This window comes from Eulemur rufifrons, chromosome 2, assembly GCF_041146395.1.
Source record: "Eulemur rufifrons isolate Redbay chromosome 2, OSU_ERuf_1, whole genome shotgun sequence".
NCBI lineage: Eukaryota > Metazoa > Chordata > Mammalia > Primates > Lemuridae > Eulemur > Eulemur rufifrons.
The window spans coordinates 54910343-54930602 of record NC_090984.1 but is presented as its reverse complement, the minus strand read 5'-3'; the positions used below and the strand labels follow the sequence as shown (position 1 = coordinate 54930602).

At 36.7% G+C, this 20260-nt stretch overlaps 1 protein-coding gene and 1 non-coding gene across 2 annotated transcripts in view; both read right to left on the bottom strand.

Moving 5' to 3' along the window:
* Window positions 1-3374, bottom strand: part of DPH6 (diphthamine biosynthesis 6) — a 170375-nt gene extending 167001 nt beyond the window's left edge. Inside the window, exon 1 of the mRNA XM_069461940.1 lies at window positions 3152-3374. Coding sequence (XP_069318041.1) covers window positions 3152-3174 — 23 coding nt within the window. The 5' untranslated portion in view covers window positions 3175-3374. The remainder of the gene's footprint in view (window positions 1-3151) is intronic.
* Window positions 3375-11610: 8236 nt separating this feature from the next.
* On the bottom strand, window positions 11611-11771 carry LOC138380946 (U1 spliceosomal RNA). The gene has a single exon (XR_011232920.1). It is a non-coding gene; the product is annotated as a U1 spliceosomal RNA (small nuclear RNA).
* Between the last annotated feature and the right edge of the window lie 8489 nt (window positions 11772-20260).

Below are 20260 nucleotides of genomic sequence, written 5' to 3'. Positions count from 1 at the left end.
TGGTTTGTGACAGTGGCTTTACTTAACATACAAAGTGCTTTGCAAATAAAAAATGATTTAAATTTACATCCCAGCTAAACACTTATTATATATGCTCCTTAGATGAAATTTTTTTTCTGAAAAAGTAGAAAAACATCCATTCTGCTCCGCTAGAAGAAATCTAACAACTGGCTACCATCAGCAATTAAAAGATCAAATTAAAGATTTGAGTTCCAATGTAATGACAAAGTCTGACATGCTTCGGGGCTTCAAATTCTACAGAGATAAGAAGCAAAATGTTGAATTACACTGAAGTTAAATATCAGTACGATCAGCCATCACCATATATATCCTACACGCGCACGTGCGCGCACACACACACACAGATACACACATCATATATATATATATGATGGCAGCAGAATAAGGCTTGGGGCTTAAATCTAGTAACATACTGAAAGGAACTTCTAAATTTTCATTCCAAATCTACCTAAGGCAGAAGCATATCACTTAGTCAAGGCAAGTGGCACCTCATCTATAATAAGGTTGAGTGGCAATCTATATGCTATTTTGGTTTAATATTGTAGTGCTTCCCACTATACATATTTCTCTTCTCATTTATTAATATTATTGCTTCTCTATTTTTTTTCTCCTTTTTATTTTTCTTCCTGTTTCCCTTCTTTCCGATCTTTGCTAAAAATCTGTAAATGTAACCCCAGGAAATGTTTAGTTTAGACCTATTCATAGCCCAAGAAACTAAAGAAACTGATGACCCCAGAAGCCGGACCTTTTTGCCTTTTATTTTATTTCTCCACATTCACCTGCCTTTAACACCCTCCCATCAGTAACAACTCTCATTCCAGAACTTCTCAAGGGAAAAGAAGAGTGCAGGCGGCAAAGTGAATTATAAAAAAGCCCATGCTCCCTCTCTCTTCAGATCTGATATTCTTCTAAGTATCTTTCACAACTTCCCCATTGAACCTCACTACTCTACTTTCCCAGAACAAAAAGATTTGACTAATTCTTTTGAATATTGAAGATTGAAAGGCATGCATCCGGGATCAGAACTTATCCTTACAGTTCACTTTAAAATATGCCAATATTTCAAATATGGTTTTAAAGTAGTATTTCCCAAATTGTGTTCTGTGGAACACTAGTGACCAATAAAATGTTAACCAACTACTCTAAGGACAAAAGGTCTTCAAAGTAAAACAAGCTTAGGAAATGCTGAGTACCTTATTCTCCTCTTAGAACTCCACTAAGTACATAAGTATATGTTAGGTGAGAGGTCCTACAGAAGATGAGAGTTTTAGTTCCCAACCCTGGGATCTTAAGCTAAGTTATTCAATGTAATTGAGTTTACATGCTTCATTATAAAATCAGAGAATGGCCTGCCTAGATAATCCTCAAGGTGTCATTCAGCTATAAAATTCAATGACTCACTCATTTATTTATTAGGAAAACAGTGTTCTTATGGTTTAAAGATATGTAAGAACCTCAGTTTCAGTTGTTCCCTAAAACACACATATCCCATCTCTCATTGTTGTAGACACACAAATAGCAAATACATTCACTGCGTTCAGCTTTAAATGCATATATATATATAAAATACATGATCATATATAACACAGACATATAATACATAATATAGACATATATTTCACAAGCACATATATATATATTGTTTCATACAGCATATCTCCTAACATTTTATACAGCTCATACAGAATTTTCCAACATTGCCTTTTTTAGTAAATTATTGTTTTATTATAAAAGTAATATATGCACATTACAGAGTTTTTAGTGTAATGGACTGCACCAACTTCTTTTCTCCTCCCCTCCTACACTTCTAAATCTTCAGATAGTGTGCATTACCTCAATCGTTAAGCTTTTGACAAACTGAATGTGGATGTGAATTACTCATTTCCTGGGCTACTTCTAATTCTTATCTATCTAGACTAAATGAAAACCACAATGGTTAAAGCTTAATCATTCACTTTACAGAGGAAATTTACTAAATAACAATAATTACTGTGACATTATGGTCCAGTCTCCTCAAAATGGCATTGAAATAGAAGAAAATGCAATGTTCCAGACACTGCGGAAGGGTCTGGAATGTCATATCAATAATCCTTAATAGATCAATACTGTCAGCCAGTATCAATTACCGAGGATATTGAATTAAAACGTTTATGGAATCTTAAATGGGCTTATCAAAGTAAACGCATCGTTGCAATGTATCTCAGACACTGTACACGGTTCCATGTATCATGAAACAAATATTTAAGTACCTTTTTAATGCTGGTAGTGTTCCCTTCCCCTTTGTCTTAGTTTCTAGATTAAGTATGAAAATATTTAAACTGGCCTGTTTTGGGTTTGTCAGTCACAACACTTATTTAAACACCTAAATATGACTGGGTTACCACAGATTTCAAACTCCTTTTGGAATAAGGAGTATTTTACCAAAAATGTTACTCTAAAGCAATGAGGAGAGTCCGAAGCAACAGCAACTAGATCTAGCATAAGATGAGTACAATTTCGTCTCTGTACTTTAGTCCTAAAGCAGAAACACACGGATGCCATCAGCAACACACATCAGTCTTGCCGAGCCACACACGCGGGACGAAGATGAGAGAGGAGTGGCCTTCCGGGGAGGGGGCGGGGCCAGTAACAGCTAGGGAGGAAAGCCGGACACCCAGGACCCAGCTGACTGAAGGGAACTACACAACAGGACGGAGAACGCGAGGAGAAAGGGGCGAAGGGTTATTAACTGAGTAAGTGGAGTCATGGAGTGGCTCTCAAACTTCATGCCCCATTAGGAGCTTTAAAAAATGCGAGGCCAGGCCGCACCGGAGTAATTAAACCAACGCCTCTGTCAGTGGGACCCAGGTGTCAGTACTTTTTGAAGTTCCCCAAGTGAATCCAAATTTGAAGGCTGGAAGACCAGAAAAGCCGCGACTGACAGAGAAGAGGAGGAGGAGCGCAAGCCCACGACCAGACTAGTGGACCAGGCAATAGCCTGAAGGCCCCGCCTCTTCCTGTGGCTCTGAGGAGCTGTCGGGCCCCCAACTCTCGGCTCTGGCAGAGACATTCTCCCTTTTGGCGCCAGCGGCGGCAGGAAGGGACGAGAGGCTGCCTGGGGAGGAGGGAGGCGGCTCCGGCGCCCAGTTACCTGATCAGAGCCGCGACCCTCATGTTGGGCTCAGTGCGCGTGCGTGCGGCGGGCGGGCGGGAACCAGGAGGTCGTCGCTGCAGCCGCCGCCGCCGCTCGCGTGACGCGTCGGAGGGCCTTGCCTGGGTGTTCGCTCCGCCGCCTGCCCGCAGACCTGTGCTGTGGCCCCTGTGGCTTCCTGCGGGTCGCCTGGGCTCAGAGGCCAGGGCACATTCGTGCCTTGTCCCTGTGGCAGGGACATCCCGACCCAGAAAAAAAAAGATGTTTAGGCACGGCCTAACCACCTAAGTGAGGGCACTGAAGCTGCCGGGGGAAGGGCAAGGCCCCCGTCACAGAGCCCAATCCCGATGGCGCTGGATTTGTTTTGGTAAGAGGAGGCTCAAAGTCACCTAAACTGCAACACACTCGTGGATGTGCGAAAGGGGAGGAAGCTTGCCCTGCCTCCCTAACCCATCCCAAGAAACTAACTTTTAGCTTTTTAATTTACACCTCCCCTGTCCTCCAAACCTAAGGGTCGAGATGTGAACTTAAGCCCCTCAGAGGCTGTGATAATTTTTAAATCTGGGGCTAGCCTCATGACCTCCAGGCCTTCTGTGGTTTTGGCCCTCTGTCAAATACAGAAGCTGGGAGGCCTATTAAGGTTCATAACCAAAGAACAGTGACCTTGCAGAAGGAAAATCTAGCTTCTAAGTTTACTCACTGAATATTTTTTGAGTGCCTTTCACTGTTTTAGGATCTTGGGATACAACCATGAATAAAAACAAAGACCTCTCCCTTCATGGAGCTTAAATGGGGATGGGAAAAGCAGACAATATACAGTTTAAAAATTATATAGTATGCTAAAGAGTGAGAAGTGCTGTGGAAAAAGAAAAAAGATCAAGGGGAATCAGGAGACGGAGGGTAAAATTGCAGAATTAAATAGTGTCAATATAGGCCTTATTGACAAGGTTAAGGTTGAGCGTATTTAAAGGAGGAGAATTAGTTGGGTATACAACTGAGGGTGTGCTCCAGGCAGAAGAAGAAACTAATCTATAGCTCTAAGTGCATTGTGTGTGAAAAATCAAGGCAGATCAACTTAGCTGGAGCAGGGTAAGTAAGGCAGACAGTAGTGGGAGATGAGGTTAAGGTGATGGAGGAAGGGGGAAGTTGTTTAGGATCTTGTAGGTCATACAGGCTTTTGAAGACTGATATTACTTAAAGGATTACGATGTGAGTATTGAGAATGCATAGGAAGCTATTGCAATAAACCAAGAGAGAGATAATGGATCCTAGAACCAGGATGATGAATTTGGTGAGAATTGAGAGGATTCCAGCTCTATAGAGCCAATAGAATTGGATAGTTTAGATATGTAAGAGAAAGAAAGCCATGAGGAACGATGCTTCTGTCATGAATTAAATAAGTTAATATATGTAAGGGACTTAAAATGATACAGGGTACATAGTAAACATTCAATTTTATTATACTCTAATCTCATTAGCTTCAATACTCAGTACGGGTGGCTAGTGCAGTGACAGTCTACATATCAGTTTCAGCATCTAGAATCATAATTTTAAAATTCTGCGATTATGACTATTTACCAAATGAGTCAAGTATTTAAGGAATTTGCAGTCTAGTTAGGAAGATAAATATATTAAACAAACATTCATGATACAAGAGAATGTATTTTGAAAATAACAAGTTATGTAATGCACATGGCAAGGGCCCCATAATTGGAACCCACAGGGTAAAGGCTAGAATAAGGATGGGACTTGAAAGATGAGCAGAATTGAACAGGAGGAGCAGATGAACCTCCTAAACAAAGGCAGCCAGACAAGAACGAATGTGGTGTGTTTAAAAGCAGTGGAGAGACTAACCTGACAATTTGGGAGGGTATGTTGGAGAGAGGAGAAGTTAAGTTTTTTTTCCTCACTTCAATGCCTTTCAGAATTACATTGCAAGGCTCTGTGCTTGAATGTCCCATCAAAGCTACCATAAAACTTGAAATAAACATGCATTAGATTGGTATTGACCCAGCATCAGAGTTATTAGATGCATACATATTTTTGGAGAAGTTTCTCAAGAATGAGGGGACTTCAGAAAGTTCATGGCATATGGAATTAAAAGATAAAAATAAAAAATATAAACTATCAACATAAGCTCCATCAAAGTCAAGACACATTTTTGTAAGTGATAATACCAGTTATTTAGTCTATCCCTGAAAAACTAAGGGTCCTGGGAATTTAATCATGTCAATGGACTCTTTTTTACCTTATTAGCTGAAGAAAAATTAGTGCCCTTTAAAGATATTTTTTAAGACTAGAAAACAAAAAGAAGTCAGAAGAAACCAAATCAGTACTGTGATGTGGTTGTCTAATGATTTCCCATTAAAACTCTCAGGATATTGCCCTTGTTTGGTGAGTAATGATCAGGAACATTGTTGTAGTAGTGAAGGACTCTCTGGTGAAGTTTTCCTGAGCATTTTTCTCCTAAAGCTTTAGCTAAATTTCTCAAAACATTCTCATAGTAAGCAAGTGTTGTTGTTCTTTTGGTCCTTCAGAAAGTCAACAGGCAAAATGCCCTGAGCATCCCAAAGAAAAAAAATTCTTTGCTTTTGACCAATCAACTTTTGCTTTGGCTGTACCACTTCCATCTTTTGGTAACCATTGCTTTGGTTGTGTTTTGTCTTTAGGATAGTACTGATAGAGCCATGTTTCATCTCCTGTTGCAGTTCTTTCAAGAAATGCTTCAGGATCTTGATCACTCTTGTTCAAAATTTCCATTGAATGCCTGCTCTTGTCTGCAGGTGATCTGGGCACAAAAGTTTTGGCACCATGGAGTGGAAAGTTTGCTGAACTTTAACTTTCCAGTCAGAATTGTGTAAGCTCAACCAGTTGAGATGTCTATAGTGTTGGATATTGTTTCTGCAGTTAATCATTGGTACTTTTCAATAGGGCATGGACAGGATCAATTTTTTTCCTTACAAATTGATATGGATGGTCTACTGCTTCAGGCTTCATCTTCAATATTGTCTCATCCCTTCTTAAAATGAGTTATTTATTTGTAAATTGATGATTTCTTTGGGCCATTGTCCCCATAAACTTTTTGTAAAATATCAATGATTTCACCATTCTTCCACCCAAGCTTCACCATAAATTTAATCTTTGTTCTTGCTTCAATTTTAGCAGGATTCATATTGCTTTGATAGGGCCTCTTTCCAAACTGATGTCTTATCTTTATTAGGACCTCAGCTAGATCCTGTTCAGACATGGTATAAAAAGTTAGTACAAGTTTATTTTGGTGCAAAATTTTTTTGAGATCCATATATAGTTTTTTTATAATATGTATTTTCTGTGAAATTTTTGAAGACCCCTCGTAGCTGACTGAACAAAACCATAGTAATTCTTTACTCCTCAAAAAGGTCTGTTAGAAACTAAAGGTTAAGGTATGTTCTAACTTTTCCCATGTGCATCTTTCTTAAATCATTCTAATCACCTGTGGCTGTCATTTTCTTTTGCTGAAATTTGGAAGCAACACCCAGTGTGTCAGTTGCAGGTTTCCTGAAAGCAGATGCCAAAGTAATGTTAGATGTGCAAGAAATTGATTAGAGAAAATGCCTATGAAGGATAAAAGGAGAAGGAGCAGAAGGCAGGAAGACTCAGATTGGAATGCAGGCTAAAAAATGAAAAAGCAGAAAAGGAAAGAAGAGTGAGTAGAAAGAGTCCCAGTTTGCAGTGCAATTCTGAGAGTCTCAACCATATCAATGGGGAGTCCTAAGCCAAAGTTATCCATTAGAGGAATTACAAATTGGGCAGGAATGGCCCAGTTCTAGTATCTTTGCTGTGCTTAGTCATTGTCTGAGAACAGTTGAGGAAAAGCTTAGTCTGGTGCAAACTTAGTGGTGGATCCAAAAGTACAGCAGGTGGAGACTATAAATCAGTTCATAACAACATTCATGGTGTAGCTTCTCCATGATTTCTGTAAACCCTCTTCCTAAGTCTAAGCTTGGAAAAGGAAGGTTAACAGAATGAACTATGGTCCCTGTCATTGCTGCTGGTCTTTGAATACACTGGTATTTATCCTGTCCCCACTATCCACTCTGTATTTCCCTCATTTTCGGTTATCACTTCATTAGATCATGTCGACTTACATGGTGGTATGACCTAAACATTCATTCCTAAGAGTTCTTGGGCCTTGGTCATCATACTCTTCTCAGTCTGAGGCTGCTATATGTGTCCATTCACAGTTACAATTGGGTAAGGGAATACCAAGGATCACCTAAGTGGCTCATCTGGGTTCCATGAGTATTTCTCCTTGTCCCCATGGGTAAAAGCAGCCCAAACTCCTCATACTAATCAATTATCCTTGCTTGCTAGACTCTGGGTCTAAAGGAGCAAAAGTGTCCTACTGCTATACACAGCTTATAATTCGATGGATCCCTGCTCTGCCCCCTTGCAAGAGAGAAAAACCTTTAAAGACCAGGACCTCTAACACTGCTCAGCCCAGAGTAGTGTGAGGTGAAGCACAACATTTCACAGTGGATCATTGGGAGGGATTATAAATGGGGTCATTCTTGCTTTCACCCTTTTGTTCCCAGATCCATGTATTCTTTCTCCTAGAGACAATACCATACAGAAATCTTTGATTAGTGCCTATACTAAATACTGAGGGATGGCATGCCATCCTTGCAGATTATTGTCTCTAAGCTGCTGATTTAGCTGTGACTTTAGTAGGTCTTTCCAGTGCACTATGAGGGGACCACTTCATCTAAATAGTACAGTATATGATACAACAATTAGACCCCAGGGACATGACCCACTTCTGTACCTCCTTTTCTATGAAGTGGATTTTCTTGTGGATGTTCTGTTGGGTGGGATTCCATGCCTACAGAGGCCTTCTGATAGCAGACAGGAAAGGTTGGGTTCTAGTACCTCCACTGCACATAATCAAAATCTGGGAACAACTAGGGGAAGTGTGGCTTGATGTGAACTCCTTAGTGGATCCAAAGCTGCACTTTCCATGACAGGTGCTTTTGTAGGGAGATCTGAGTGGGACACCTCTATAGCTGCCACACCAAGACGGAATGATTCTCACAAAGTCACATAATGAGGAGCAGGAACATTTATACTCTTTGTTTCATATCATGCCCTGCTGAAGCAAGAAATGTAGATTGAAGAGTTAATTCAAACTAAGAATAGCATTTTAAGGAGAGCCAACCTAAATTTGTGAAACTCTAAATTATTTTTAAGAAAATTTTAATTTACTTCTAATCTAAACAAACATACTAATTTTGAGCATACAACATACTAATATTGAATCCTGGCATAGTGTTTTTGAGAAGACTCATAAGTTAATAGGGAAAACTTATTTTTAACTACTAATAGTATTATCCATTTGCCTACATATAATTGCCCAAATTTTAAAAATGGTTGGTTTAGGAAGGCCCCTATATTCATAGTTTTCACGTGGATAGTGTAAAGGTAACTTCAGCACAGTAAATGTCAATAAGCTAATAAATTTTTATCAGTATAAAGTAATTGTTTTTGCAATACATTAAAATGATTTGCCCAAGATTCACCTTACAAAGGCATTGTCAGTTCAATTCCTACAGTGTCAAACTGTATATATAATGACTATGAATTAGCTTATAGGGCCAACATAATAGGTGAACTGAAAATCAGCCTCAATAAACCTCAGTCATTTGCCAGTTTACTTAAGGGAAATTCTCCATAGCCAAACACTGTTGCTGGTAATAAAAAGTTGCAAGCTGTCACTGGATTCTGCTTCCTTGGCAGCACATCTCAGTGATATACTGATTGATAAAGACTCAGATAATCAAATCAAGAATGCTACAGGTGGTTACTCCTCAGAAATCTTGAAAGGGTTTAAGTACATTTTCCCTGAAGTCATGCCATACAGGAAGCCATCAGAAGGTTGCCCAGTAAGGATTTAGGAAAAAAGGGAATTAAAGTAATGGTTTGCAGCATAAATTTAAGGGCACTAGGATATGAGTGTCTGATGTTTCTATGTTAATAATTACAGCATGGCCAGTCACTCATTTAAATATCACAGCAAATTTATGAAGTAGGGTCCATTGTGATCCTCATTTGCAGATGAGGAAACTGAGCACAAAGAAGTGAAATGGCCTTCCAAAAGTCCTAGAGCTTATGGCAGAACCAGGATTCAAACTCAGGAAGTCTAACTCTTAACCACTATACTATATCTGCCATGAAATAGCTGATTATTTTGGCTAAAATATTCTATCCCTAAGATATGTTTAATAGGGTATTGCCATCATTGACCTCTTGAATCTCCTTTTCCTATGCTTCCAAGATGACCAACCCTTTTTCTAAAAGACATAAATTATTGTATTATACGAATTGATATATGAGATAATTGTTAAGCATTGTAGACCTGTAGTCTATTTTAGATATCTTTTTCTTTATTCCATAATAGAGGACAGCAAATTCAAAAGCTGTAGGAGCCAGGCACATAACAAAAATAAGGGAAGTGGCCTGGAACAAGGCAATTTGAATCGGTGAGAACTGTGGCAAACCACTGCACACTAATCACTTGGCTCCATCTGCCCTATGCAAAGGTGGACCCACTGTTATCAGATCTTCTGATTTTTCAAGAGGTCACAAAAATCTTTATTTTAGGGAACTCCTTTTTTTTAAGGTTGGAAACTAATTTTTAAAATTGTAAACACTCTGTACACTAAATAAAACATATCTGCCTATATGTTTATTTTGCAATTAAAGAGAAATCTTCATTTCTTATGTCAACTAATACTTATTGATGGTCTATTATATGTTCATTTATATTTTGTACTCACATATGTGCAAAAATGTGCAAGAATGTCCATTGTGGCATTTTTTACAAAATGGAAATAAAGCAGGGATGTTGTGTTATTAATTTCTAGAACAGTTCTGGCATATATTAAGTAATATATGTTTGCTGAAAAAAATCTATGATTTAAGTGTTCATAAACAGAACTGGTTAATTACATTATAGTAACTCCACACAATGAAATACTATGTAACAGTTAAAGAAAAATGAAAAATTCTCCAAGACATATTGAAGTGTAAGAAGCAAGTTGCAGAAGATGTTTCCATTTGTATCAAAGCAAAATTAAACATGTATGTGATATGCATAAATATGTAAGTAGATAACAAAACCTCTAGAAAGTTATATACTAAACTGTTACAATGATACCTCTGAAGAGAGGAATAAAAAGTGGGACTTCACTTTTTACTTGATATAAAAGTAAATTAATTAAAATTATTATTTTATAAGAAAATATGAAATTTATTGTACTTTTAAAAAACTAAATATTTAGCCCCATCAATACATTAATTAAAATACAACAATCATGTGATATAATTTCTTAACTTTCAGTTTAGCAAAGATTAAAAAAAAACACAACTGAGGACAAAGACCAATGTTGGCAAGAATATAGAAAATAGAACAATCTCATGCTCTGTTGAGAAGTAAATAAAACTTAGGTACTACATATTAAATCTTTAATGTGTGTACACTCTGACAAAGCATTCTCATTCCTAGTGATTTAAGAAGATAATTGGAAATTGTATAGAGATGCAAATACCAAAATGTTTCTTGCAATGTTGTTTATAATATTTAAGTATAAAAAACAAATTAATACCAATAGTTAGGGTACTGGTTAAATAAGTGTACCATAATAAAAATTATGAAATCATTATAATCATTATAAAGGGTAATGTATACTTTATTTATTAGCATATAACTATATCCATGAGATGTACTATGACAAAGAATATAAACAGACTTATATACATAGCCATCTATATGGGAGTGCAGGATCGTGATTAAACACTCTGGAGTCAGCCTCCCTCAATTTGAATATGAGCACTGCCACTTCCTAAGCTTTGTAATTTGAGACAATTTACTGAAACTTTCTTTTCTTTAGTTTTCCTAACTATAAAATGGGGTTAAAAATATCATCTTGCCAATATAGTTGTAAGAAATACTCCATAATATACTCTATTATTTTACATAAAGAGGTATCTGGAAAGAAAATCATCAATATGGTTGTCTCTCTGTGGGTGAAATTGAATGGATTTACTTACTTTCTTATATAGATCTCTCTATGTCATTTGAATTTTATGGAATGAACTCATATTATCTTTGTCAATAGTGCAGATGATAGTTGAAAGAATGGATGATTACTAGGGAGGAAGGGAAGGAGGAAGGAACTGCTTCAGGCTGGTCTCACAAGTAAGCAATACCTTGATAAAGTTACAAAGAAGTACAAGCTATAGTCTTCAGCTCTGTAGATTCAACTTTACTATTTTATCCAGTGTAGATCAGATTATAGGGAACTGATGGAAACTGCAAATTCATGGAAGACTCATTAATAAATCAGAATGCATATAAGTCAGCTCATTCTTTTATGAACAGGAAAGCACAAATTAGAAATACAACTCTTTTTATTTTTTTTCCCCAGGGGAAAGCATGAGCGCAGTCCTTCACTACCACAGTTATGCAAATTTCCTACATTTGGGGAAATTGCAGGGGGCCGCACATCTGAAGTGGAATAGATAAGCCTTGCTCTCTGGAAAAACCACCTTCACAATCATGGTATCTCACCTACCAGGTAAGTATACAAATACAACTTTTTCATCAAAACCTTGCTTGATAAATTAAAACCACAATGAAATCCTAATAAATACATAATAGGATAGCTAAAGTTTAAAAGACCAACAATACCAAATGGTAACAAGGATATGGAGCAACTGGAACTCTCATACATTGTTATGAATAGTAAGAATGCAAAAATGGTATAGCCTTTTTGTGAAACAGTATGACAGTACCTCTTAAAGCTAAACACATTTTACCTTATGACCCAGTGGTTCTACTCCTAGATATTTACTCCAGAGAAATGAACACATATGTTCATGCAAAAATGTGTATGTAAATATTCATAGTAGCATTATTCTAATAGCTAAAAATATAAAGCATCCCAAATCTCCTTCAAAAGGGTACTGTATAAACAAATTGTGGCTATATTCATACTGTAAGGTTTTAAGACCGGAGTCCAGGGGAGGGGCTGAGCAGTCAAAAGTTAAAGTACCCTCCTGGGTTTTGGCACCAAATATAAGGTTTTTGGAGTGGCCAGCACCGGAGAAAGAAAGATGAGCAGAGTTGAAAGGGATAAGTAAAGAGGCTTTATTGGGGTGCTCCCGGGTGGGGGTAACGGGTCCCAAGAGAGGGGCCCGGGTGAGCCTCATGGTCCCACAAGTGGAACCAGAGAAGCCGCCCCACCCAGAAGTCTGGGTGGGCTTATATATGTTTTTTTAGGGGTGGGGGATGGGAGTTTCTCTGGAGGGAAGACTGAGGAATTTCTTTGTTTCAGCTTTAGGGCAGGTATGGAGGAGTAGGAGGGGCTTCGTCTTTTTCCATTAGGGAGGGGAGGGGTGCCCGCCACCGGCCTTACACATACCCATGGAATATTGCTCAGTAATACACACAGCAACATGGATAAATTTCAAAAGCAGGCAAAGAGAAAAAAGTCAAACACAAAAGACTACATTTTCTATGATTCCATTTATATAAAATTCTAGAAAAGGCAAAATTAGCAGTGGCAGAAAGCAGATCAACATTGCCTGGGGCCAAGGGTAAGGGGAGGTCACCAAGGGCAAAGGGCCTTGAGGAAACTCTTTAGGTTGAAGGCCCTGTTCTACACTTCGATAGTAGTGTTTCTTACACAGTTGTTTGCAGTTGGCAAAATTCATCAAACTCTATACATAAAATTGATTAATTTTAATATATGTCATTAATATCTTAATGAACAAAAGAGTTATTTGTTGAGGATGAAGTAAGTTTTTATTATCTGGTAAATGGTACCATTCCATTAATTCCCTTTTTCAGTTTACTCATTTGTACTGTAAGAATTAAACTTTAAAGGAGACTAGAATGCCTACATTGATTGGTGGAGCATCCTTTCCTTTAATTATTTTTCCCAAACAATGGGAATTCTGGGATTTCTATATCAAATTAGTTTTAGGAGTGGCTATCTAGTTAAAAGTAGAGACAAAGGGATTTGTGTTAAAATTGCATTTGTATATTAAACACACTTTTATTTAAGTTGTGAGTTTATTTGAGGGGAGTATTGGAGATTATTGAGGGGGCTAAGATGCCTTATAAAATATAAAGCCTCCCAGTCCATCCTTAGTGGCACTTTTTTCAAATACTGTATTGACCTCAATCAGGTACTAGTCAGTTATAAAGGTTTGTATTACATACTAATATTATCAGGAAGATGTTTTAAAACGTGACCTTAAGGGTGTTCTCTTCATTGTCTGTTTTACTACATTCAGTTTCAAAGAAAGAGAAAAAAAGAGATGGTATAATTCTTGACTTTATTTCCAAATGCTAGCAATCCATTATGTTCAGAGCCTTCACCTCTTTACAATCTCCATATTTATATTCAGTTATTTAAAATGCCTTGACAGTTCAGTTTTTAGCTTCGGTGTCCTTTTTGTGGACTATTGACTATATCAAAGGCTGAAAGGTTATGCCAATATTTTCCTAATACTACAAAGTATGTTTTGGAGTCAGATAAACCTGGGGTTGAAGACATTAATTTATAATTTTAGCAAAATGTTTCTCCTTCATCTGTATAATAGGGATATTTATACCTACCTAATGAGGCAAGGATTAAATACATATAAATACACTAATCACAGCATCTGTCACATGCAAACCCAGAACCAAATACTGAAAAATTATAAACAAAGAGTTATAGATAAGTCAAAAAGGAGATAAAGGAGAGATTATATAGAATCACATAAAAATACTCAAAAGGGAGATTTATATGGACTCATGTGAAATATTTAGTCTAAAGAAGTCAGGAAGAAAGAGGAAAAGAGTAAAAAAAAACATGAGGCAGAAAACAAATACCAAGATGGTAGATTTAAACCCCACAATACCAATAATCGCATTAAATGTAAACATCTGGATACCTAAAATACAGATTGAAAGATTGGAAAAAGAAAGCAAGACTTAGCTACACCCTTTCTATAAGAAACTTGCTTTAAATATGAAGACACATACAAATTAAAAGTAAAAGGATGGAAAAAAATACTATGCAAACACTATTCAAAAGAAAGATAGAGTAGCTACATACATATCAGACAATGTAGATTTCAGAACAAGGAATAAAATTAGTCTTTTTCCCTTCTTAGAACTCCAGTCCCCCAGGTCCTTTTCTGTGAGGCAACATTTACCCATTTTTCTGTATCTTTTCAGAATGAGTTTATGAATATATAAGCATATATCACTTTTATTTTTCACCAAGGGGAGCATACTGTATTCACTGTTATGTACTTTGTTTTTCCAAATATATCTAGGACATTATTCTGTAGTATCACTCCATATAGATTTATCTCATTCTTTTTAACTACTGTATAGTAAAGAATAAAGATTTTTTTTTCAGATCTTCATCAAAGATACCAGGGGCTCTAAATTCTAGCTAATATGGCTAGGTGAAACCCTTCCAAAATATGATTTGAACATAGCTTAATAACACTGAACACCTGTATGTCCAACACATTCAAAACTAAGGTCAATATCTCAGCATGCCACATTCCTACCCTCATCACCCCAATTCACACTTCTACCAATTTCTCGTTTTTTTAAGGACATTACCCTCCACCAATGTGGTCTCTAAGGTAATTCTTAACTTCCCCTTGTTCCTTATCTTTCATTAGTTAGTAGCCAAAGTCTTATACATGCTACTATTAAGATGTCTCAATAAATTGGAGATGGATGATGAAAATCTTTTTGAATTTCATTTGGAAATAAGACTATCTTCATCCATCTCCTATCACCATTGCCAGATGTTTTGTTTTTCCTAGAATATTGTATCATGGAACTTCAGTTCTTTAAAATGATAAATTGATATTTTTAATATTCCTACCCAAAAATCTTCTTTCCAGAGTTTTTTTTTTTTTTTTTTTGAGACAGGGTCTTGCTCTGTTGCTGGGGCTAGAGTGCATGATTATAGCTCACTGTAACCCCAAACACCTGGGCTCAAGTGATCCTCCTGCCTCTGCCTCCTGAGTAGCTGGGACTACAGGTGGATGCCACCACACCTGGCAAATTTTTAAATTTTTTGTAGAAATGGGGTCTCACTGTATTGCCCAGGCTGGTCTCAAACTCCTGGTCTCAAGTAATCCTCCTGCCCTTTGGTTTCCCAAAGTTCTGGAATTATAGGTGTGGTCCACCACGCCTGTCTCAAAATCTTTCTTAATAATTTTATTCACTGTTTTTCTGATTTAAAATGTTTCAGGTCTGGCAGGATATATAGTGTTATATAATTATAAGTTGGGTTTATAGATCATCTTTCTTTTGACAAGCTCCAAGAAGTTTAGGAAGTTTTATTTTATATAACCTAATAATATTACTGTGAAATAGGGGGAAGAAAATATTTTCTTTTCAATTTACAAATGAAGGAACAAAAATATAGATGTATCAGATAATTTGTGCTTGGCTACACAGTATGTTAGTGGCAGAACTGGAACTAGAACCCAGGTTTTCTGACTTTCAAGCCAGATTATAAATTTCAGGAACATAAAACTGTCTACTCTGCAATTTTTAGAGAGAAATGGCATATACTCTCACACATTCTGAATTTCTGGAGCTGTAATAATAATCTGTTAAAAAAGAGAAATGCCTTCCTTTGAGAATCGCATTGGAAAAGAACATTTTGCAAGAAAAGTAGAGAATACATACATACATATTCAACCACTGAATCTCCTCATCAAGAACTTCTCTGTAAAATAAGCTTAAAATGTGATGACATCAGGCCCAATGCTACACCTATTTTTATTCCTCAAATATTGTCCAAACATATAAATGTTCTGGACTCTAAATCAATCACTTGAAACTGGTCGACTACAGCTTTGAAAATATTGGAAGCATCATGAACATCATGCCCATCTGTCATTTCTTTTCATCAGAGAACATATATAGCCTGCAATCATTCATAGCAATATCTCATGGCTCTGGTAAAAGCTCATGAATAGCCTTCTCTATTCATTCTCTATTCAGCCTTCTCTATTCAGTTGCTATTTCCGAGTAATTAGATGAATTCAAAAGTCCAACAAACTAAATTCTAAGTGGCAACTCAGTGGCAACAGGAATAGTTGAATAAATTATTTTATTTAAATGGAAAACCCATTTTTCTCTGAAGTAGAGCAATTTGCAAGAAGAAGTAGCAAAACTAGCCTATGAAAAGAGAATTTAAATTGGAAAATTTTTATTGCAATTATAGTAATATGTTAGAATTTGATTAAACAACATTTTTAGTTACAGTCTCTTTCTCTGAGCTCTTATTTCATCAATAGGACTGTTGTACCTTGGCTTTGTTCTTTTGGTGGAACAAGACAGATTAAAATTTTATTGTATTTAGCAATGTGTATTTTGGATTATTTTGTGTACATAATTCTAATATTGTTTTTTGTTTCTTATCTGCATATCTGAGCATGTGTACATACACCTAGAACAAGTAGTATTTGAGAACTATTCAGGAGTGAGGAAGGAGAACATATAGTTGGTATAATTTATCTAAAATAAAAAACGTGATAGTAATGAAATAGGTAAGCTTTTTAAGCAAGCAAAATTTAATATGTAAGCATCCATGGAATCAAAATAATGGGAGAAGTTGGATGAAAAAAAATAGACAATAAATACATAAAATTACTCATCACATAATTGATATTATAATTGCAGAAATTTAAAGAATCCTTCCATATATTCTTACAAATAGAGATATTAATTTTTCTACATTTTTTGTTTGCACATACATACACACATAATTTTAATATAATTATTATGTACAGTGGTTGTAATCTTGTATTCTGACTTGGAAAAAATAAACACATTTTAGAGATACAAAATTCTTTGGAAAATCATGATGTATGTTAATTCCATTTGCTATTTCAAAATATTGATAATATAAATGCATAGGAAGAATCATTCTCATTAAATCCCCTCAAATATTTTTTAAAATAATAGGTACTGAGAAAAATTAATAAGGAGCAAATAAACATACCTACTTAATTTATTTATAGGATTCTTTTTTGTTTATCACTGATTTGTTTTTCCCCTCTCAGGCAAAAGGAAATGTATGTGTCCTTAACTCTGTGCTCTGTGCTCTTTAGAAATGCAGAAATTTTTGTTAGCAATCAATTGAAATATTCTCATGCTATTAGTGCAAAATACTAATGTGTGAGTGGATAGGAACATTTTGCCTATATCAGTTAAACCTAGTTAAATACTCCAAATTGATTTTGTATCTCAAGAAAATTTTTGTTTCCTAAGGCTTATCAAGACTTTTCAAGACTACTTTATTTCCATCCATTGGCAAGATCCCATCTAGTAGATGTAGTAGCTTTTATCACTGGTCACCAAATGTGCTATTTTCCTTCCCTATGAAGTCCCCTGTTGAGAGAGTGATCATCCATCTTTCCCCTATTGGTTTGAGGAATGATCATGTGATTTTCTTTGGTCAATGAAATGAGCAGAGGTGAGAAAAGTCATTCTGTGAAGAATCTTTAAGAGCCAGTACATGGTTCACTGGTTCTCTTTTCCCTCTGCCTTGAGACTGGCAATAATGCAACCATTGCTCTGCCAGCCTCCTTACTGAATCAGAGACTCCAGCTGTTCTGGGATAAGCATCTAGAACGACAAAAAAGTAAACTTTTGTTGTTGCAAACCACTGAGATTTTAGAGGTCACTGAGTTATTTCAGGGAGATAATAATCTTGCCAATGTGTGGGGGCAGCAACCTGGCAAGCATGTGTAGAAACAGCTTCTAAGGGTGTTAGGTAAAGGAGAATTAACTGTAAAATTGAATGAAGCAAATTTTATCTTATCCTAACAGATACAAAAATAGCAAAACATGTTTCTTAAAATCCTTATCAAGATTTTTAAATAGTTTTAGTTCACAGAATTCTTTGATACAAAGATACAGAGGACTCTATTTGCCCAAACATAAATAAGCATGTACTTGCCTCTCTACTTTTGGCTATATGATCCTTAACATCTCACACAACAAACCTTTTTGGATATTGCAGGCTAGGTAATATACCTGTCTATTTGGTCCCATGATACTTTTATACTTTCTGGTCATAATATATTAAATGTCTATATTGCCTTACTCGTTGTCAGTTTTATGAAAGCAAAAAATGTTCTGTTCTGTTCTATTGTACCAGTCAAGCTAGTGGCAGGAAGCTGGGATTTGAAAGATACTGAACAAAGGGATATTTCACAGAGTCATGGGCAAGATTATGGAATTATCAGGCATGTTGAGACACCCCGGAAGCAGCAACACCAGGACAACAATAGCACCCATAGGTCTGAAGAGGCAAGTGGAGAAAATGGTGTCATTGGACCTTTTTGGAGGCTGAGATAGTGGGAGATGGGGTCACTGAATAGGAGCTGTATTAATAGAGGGTTATAGCCATTACCACAATAGTGCTCCAAGAAAGTGAAATCACAGGGGAAGAAATACCCTCATCTCATCTCCATCTGCCCTTCTATCTCCTGCCAGTGCTTCCCGTTGGCTGAATCTCATAGAAAGTCAGAGGGTAAGGGAATTTGTTGATAAAGTTTCAGAGATCAGCCGCTTGGGGCGGAAAGGAAGGCATAGGATGAAGTATCCTTGGAAGGGCAAACAAAATAGCCTACACACCTCCTTATTGCTATACTTCTAGTTCCCATTTGTTTGGTACATAGGAAGTGCTGAAAGATATTTATTGGGTAAAAGAATTAATAGCATAGACATTAAAACTAAAGTAATTAATCTGGGAGAATTGGCTATATTTCTTGGATTTTTAAAAAATCATTTTACTTCAAGTTATCTTGTCACTGAATCTAGTTGTGAGAATCTTTTAGCTGTTTATGTTAAATACTTAAGAAACTACATTTTGAACTCCTATGAAGAACACCAAGAAGTAAAGTAATTGGGGAAACAATTGTGACAGAGATCATATTGGTATGGAAAAAAAAAAAAAATGAGGTGACTCATTGGAACAAGTTTGTTGGGTAGATAATGAAGTGAAGAAAGTGAGTCATAAATTGTAATTCATGGCATGCAATTACAACACAGTGACTCAAATTATCACTGGTATTGGGGTGTCAGCTGGGGCATGACTTTAGGAGATCATGTTGCTGTGGCACTTGATCACAATGGCAACAATGATGAGTACAAAGATTGTGAGGTGGGCTGATCATCTCTAGGTTGTAAAGTTTATAACAAGGAAAGAAAAGATTGGTACTTGGACTCTTAGAGCATGAAGGGAAGATCAGAAAGTTTCTATGGAAGTTTTAAGCAGGACTTCTTAGAATCTGTGATTAGAATACACATTTCTTATGTTAGAGTAGGGGCACCTGGTGGGAAAAAGTGAAACACTAAAATTTGTGATATAGTGGCAGGCATACATGAAACTAACAATATAGAACCCCCAAATCCCCCTAAACCTGCCTTGAGAATGGAAGCAGCTCTCTCCCACTGTCAGAAGAAACCAGTCTTTGCTTGGATAGAAATTTTTTACTAACTTGACCTGGAGCAGTTACCTTTCAAGGGGTTGTTTGTTATCCTTAAGACAGCTCCCCAGAAACTTCAGCCAGTTTTCATTGCCACCCCTCATTGTCTTAGAGCTGTAATGAGAATTAAATCCCAGCATAACCCTTAGGGAAAATTGGAAGTTCTGCTCTAGGAGGCAGTCATTTTGCCAATTTGTTTAGGTGAAAACCTGGCAAACATGAATTAGATTGGATTCTGAAGAGATGAGGGCAAGAAGAATGAACTGTAAGGTTAAATTCGGCCAGTGGTCCTCAAAATCTGGTCATTGGACCAGCTAGCATCAGCATCACCTGAGAACTTGTTGAAAATGTAAATTCTCAAGCTTTATCCTAGACGTAATGCATAAGGAATTCTGGGGCATGGAGTCCCAGCAATCTGTTCTAATAACTGTTCCTGGTGATTCTGATGCATGTTAATGTTTGAGAACCATGGGAATATGCTAAAGGTGTGTATTTGGCCTCTACTAAGATTTCATTTAGTATTTTAGCTAGCACTGTTGGGAA